At 39.9% G+C, this 3,499-nt stretch overlaps 1 protein-coding gene across 1 annotated transcript in view; it reads left to right on the top strand.

Moving 5' to 3' along the window:
- The first annotated feature begins 2,665 nt into the window (after window positions 1-2,665).
- The window catches only part of LOC123500147, a 1,844-nt gene continuing 1,010 nt past the window's right edge, over window positions 2,666-3,499 (top strand). The window contains exons 1-2 of the mRNA XM_045248824.1: window positions 2,666-3,055; window positions 3,448-3,499. The exon at window positions 3,448-3,499 is cut by the window's right edge and continues 1,010 nt beyond it. Coding sequence (XP_045104759.1) covers window positions 2,845-3,055; window positions 3,448-3,499 — 263 coding nt within the window. The 5' untranslated portion in view covers window positions 2,666-2,844. The remainder of the gene's footprint in view (window positions 3,056-3,447) is intronic.

Raw genomic sequence — 3,499 nt, 5'->3', positions numbered from 1 at the left:
TGGTGGGATGCATTGGCGGCTGCTATGGCTGGCCTCTATGTGGTTCCCGCTCTGTCGTTTGGAGTGTGGAGGTTCTCACACCTCCGATCACTCCCATGTACACGCCACCAAGCTACGTTCACTCTGTACACTCGATCACTCGCTCTGGTCGCCTCTCAATAGCAATAACTATTCTCATTCAAGCACATTGCTTAGCGTGTGGAGTGTTAGTTAGATGCCGCTCTGAGCAGGAGGCACGTCCGCTCTCCACTGAGCGCGGAGTGTGTGTGTGTGTGTGTGTTTCGTACAGGGAACTCGAGAGAGAGAGAGAGAGAGAGAGAGAGAGAGAGAGAGAGAGAGAGAGAGAGAGAGAGAGAGAGAGAGAGAGAGAGAGAATACTGCAACTACAACTACGACTATTACTCTAACTACTACTACTATAAATACTGCTCTTACTACTAATAATAACAATAATAATAAAAATAATAATAACAGAATTACTACTACAATTACAACACCAATTACAATGACTACTACTACTATTACTACTACTACTACTACTACTACTACTAAAGATAATAATAATAATAATATTGTTTTTACTACAACTACTACTACTACTACTACTACTACTACTACAACTACTACTAATATTGCTGTTAACACTAATACCATTACTACTACTACTATTACTACTGCTACTACTACTTCTCCTATTACTAGTAGTACCACTACTACTACTATTACTGCTACTACTGCTACTACTGCTCACTGTTGTTAATGCCACTGCTACTGCTACTGCTATTGCTACTGCTGCTGCTGCTGCTGCTGCTATAACACTGCTGGTGCTGCTGCTACTGCTGCTGCTACCTACTGCTGCTGCTGCTGCTGCTGCTGCTGCTGCTGCTGCTGCTGCTGCCACCACCTGTTTGCTGCTGCTGCTGCTGCTGCTTGCATTGTTACTGTTACTGTCATGCACTGCACTGCTGCTGCTAATAATGCTGGTATTACTTTCCATTCCACTGCTGCTGCTGCTGCTTAACGGTGATAGTGGTAGTAGTGCAGGTGCAGCAGCACCAGCAGCAGCAAGCAGTAATATCGGTGGCAGTAGCAGTAGTAGCAGCAGCAGCAGCAGCAGCAGCAGCAGTAGCAATGGTAATATCAAGCAGTCGGTAGCAGCAGCAGCAGCAGCAGCAGTGGTAGTTAGTAGAGTAGTAGTAGTAGCAGCAGCAGCAACAGTATTGGTGGACAGAGGTAGTAGTAACAGTAAGCAGTAGTAGTAGTAGTAGTAGTAATAATAGTAAACAACAGTGTGGTGAAAGAGGTCTTAGTAACGGTAGTAGTAGTAGTAGTAGTAGTAGTAGTAGTAGTAGTAATAGCAACAGCAGAGTGGTGAACAGAGATTGTAGTAACGGTAATAGTAGTAATAGTAGTAGTAGTAGTAGAAGTAGTATAATAGTAGTAGTAGTAGTAGTAGTATAGTAGTAGTAGTAGTAGTAGTAGTAGTAGTAGTAGTAGTAGTAGCAGCAGTAGTAGTAGTGGTGGACAGAGGTAGTAGTAACTGTAATTGTAGTAGTAGTAGTAGTAGTAGTAGTAGTAGTAGTAGTAGTAGTAGTAGTAGTAGTAGTAGTAGTAGTAGTAGTCGTAGTAGTAATAGTAGTAGTAGTAATAGTAGTAGTAGTAATAGTAGTAGTAGTAGTAGTAGTAGTAGTAGTAGTAGTAGTAGTAGTAGTAGTAGTACTAGTAGTAGTAGTAGTTGTTGTATCATAGTAATAGTAGTACAGTAATTGCACGCGTATCCGGATCACTACTATCCGGAGGGAATTTAAAACTTACCGCTCGCTCGATCCCTTAATGGCGGTATGCGGCAACACTTAGGGTGGTACTTTTAAAACCTTTCGCCAGGCCTGGCATTTTATTTCGCCAGGCGATCAGCAATCTCGTACTATTAGACGCGGAGAGAGGCTCTGCCATGCTCTGCTCTGCTCGGCCTGGCACTGAAATCGTATTGGAATACCCTGGCAAATGAAAGTCAAGTGAGGGCTCCCTTTCGCGTGAGTGAGGAAATTTTTTTTGTTCTAATTTATATATCTTACTATAGATTTTTTCGTTTCATGAAATAGGAAGTATGTTATAATTCTAAACATCAGAATAGCACAATCTGATAGTGAATACACCGGATATTTAATTCCTTTCTCAAGGCCGTCGTGATTCCAATTGGAAATCGAGACAACGCCAAGTGCTGCACTCAAAGATGGTGAGTTATTTACAATTCAATTGTCATTATTTTATATTAAGAAACATTTGTCTGTATATAATTGCCACTAATAGTTTTTTTGTGATAGTATCCTGTGTGTAGGCTATATTTAAGAGGGCTCACACTCCCAGGTGCTTTACAATTAAGGACACCAGTGATATGCTAGTCTGCTCTGTTATTTATTTATTTATATTTTTGTTACAGGCCTTCTCTTGTAAGCCAGCAACACTCGTGAAGGTTATATCATAGTATATTAAAGAGGGCTCACACTCCCAGGTGCTTTACAATTAGGTGACCAGTGATAAGCTAGTCTGCTCTCCATAGCTTCTGCAGTTTCTTATCTGCAGTCTGTTATTGTTGAAAAAAAAAATAGTTGAGAGAAGATTATTAATGTTGGAATTTAATTAATTAACATTTGTATGTTTGCTGTATTTTCTGTATAAGCAAGTGACATTGAAGTAAGTATTATTTGACAGGGTTATCTTGACACTTCATCAGTTTTTGTAATTTGCAGGCTATTCTTTACATAGATGGCTACTCCTCCTCCTATTGATCCTTCATGTATATGTACATAGTATGCATTGAAGCTTCCTTACATATTTCAGATCATGGATCCACTGGTAGACTTCCAGGAATTAGATCTGTTTGAGGAATTAGAAGCAGTAAGGGTGAGGCTACCAAGAAGAATAGTGAAAGACCATTTGGATTTGTTCCTAACCCTGACTGAAGAGGAGTTCACCTCCAGGTTCAGGCTATCCAAACAGGCTGCGAGATCCCTGCTCACTCAGCTACATTTACCAGAGGCCAATGATTCAAGAGGTTAGTGGAAATTACAATACCTCCACTGAAATAGTACATATAGTGATGAATTGATAAGGAAAAACAAGGTTAGGATATGTAGGATTTTTTTCTCATTCATATTAAAAGCACGGTTTGATATACTATTTTCAAAGTACGTATATTAACTTGATCTGTTCCCAAAATTATTTCATATACCTTAGTATTGTTGTTGTGTTTATGAGTGAGGAAGTGAAGTGGTACAATCACATTTAGGGTCTGTAACTCTAAAGATGAAATTATATTTTTCATATCCCAGCATACCTAACATGTTTCATTAATCAAGTACAAACACTTACCCAGTACACAATTCGAGATGCAAAATATGATAGGTAACATAATTGAACCCTGACTAATTCTTCCCCACTTCATAGGGTGTCCTTTGCCACCTCACCTCCAACTCCTCATCACCTTAAGATGGATGGC

The sequence above is a fragment of the Portunus trituberculatus genome, chromosome 50, assembly GCF_017591435.1.
Source record: "Portunus trituberculatus isolate SZX2019 chromosome 50, ASM1759143v1, whole genome shotgun sequence".
Lineage (NCBI taxonomy): Eukaryota > Metazoa > Arthropoda > Malacostraca > Decapoda > Portunidae > Portunus > Portunus trituberculatus.
This window is presented reverse-complemented; position numbering and strand designations above follow the sequence as displayed.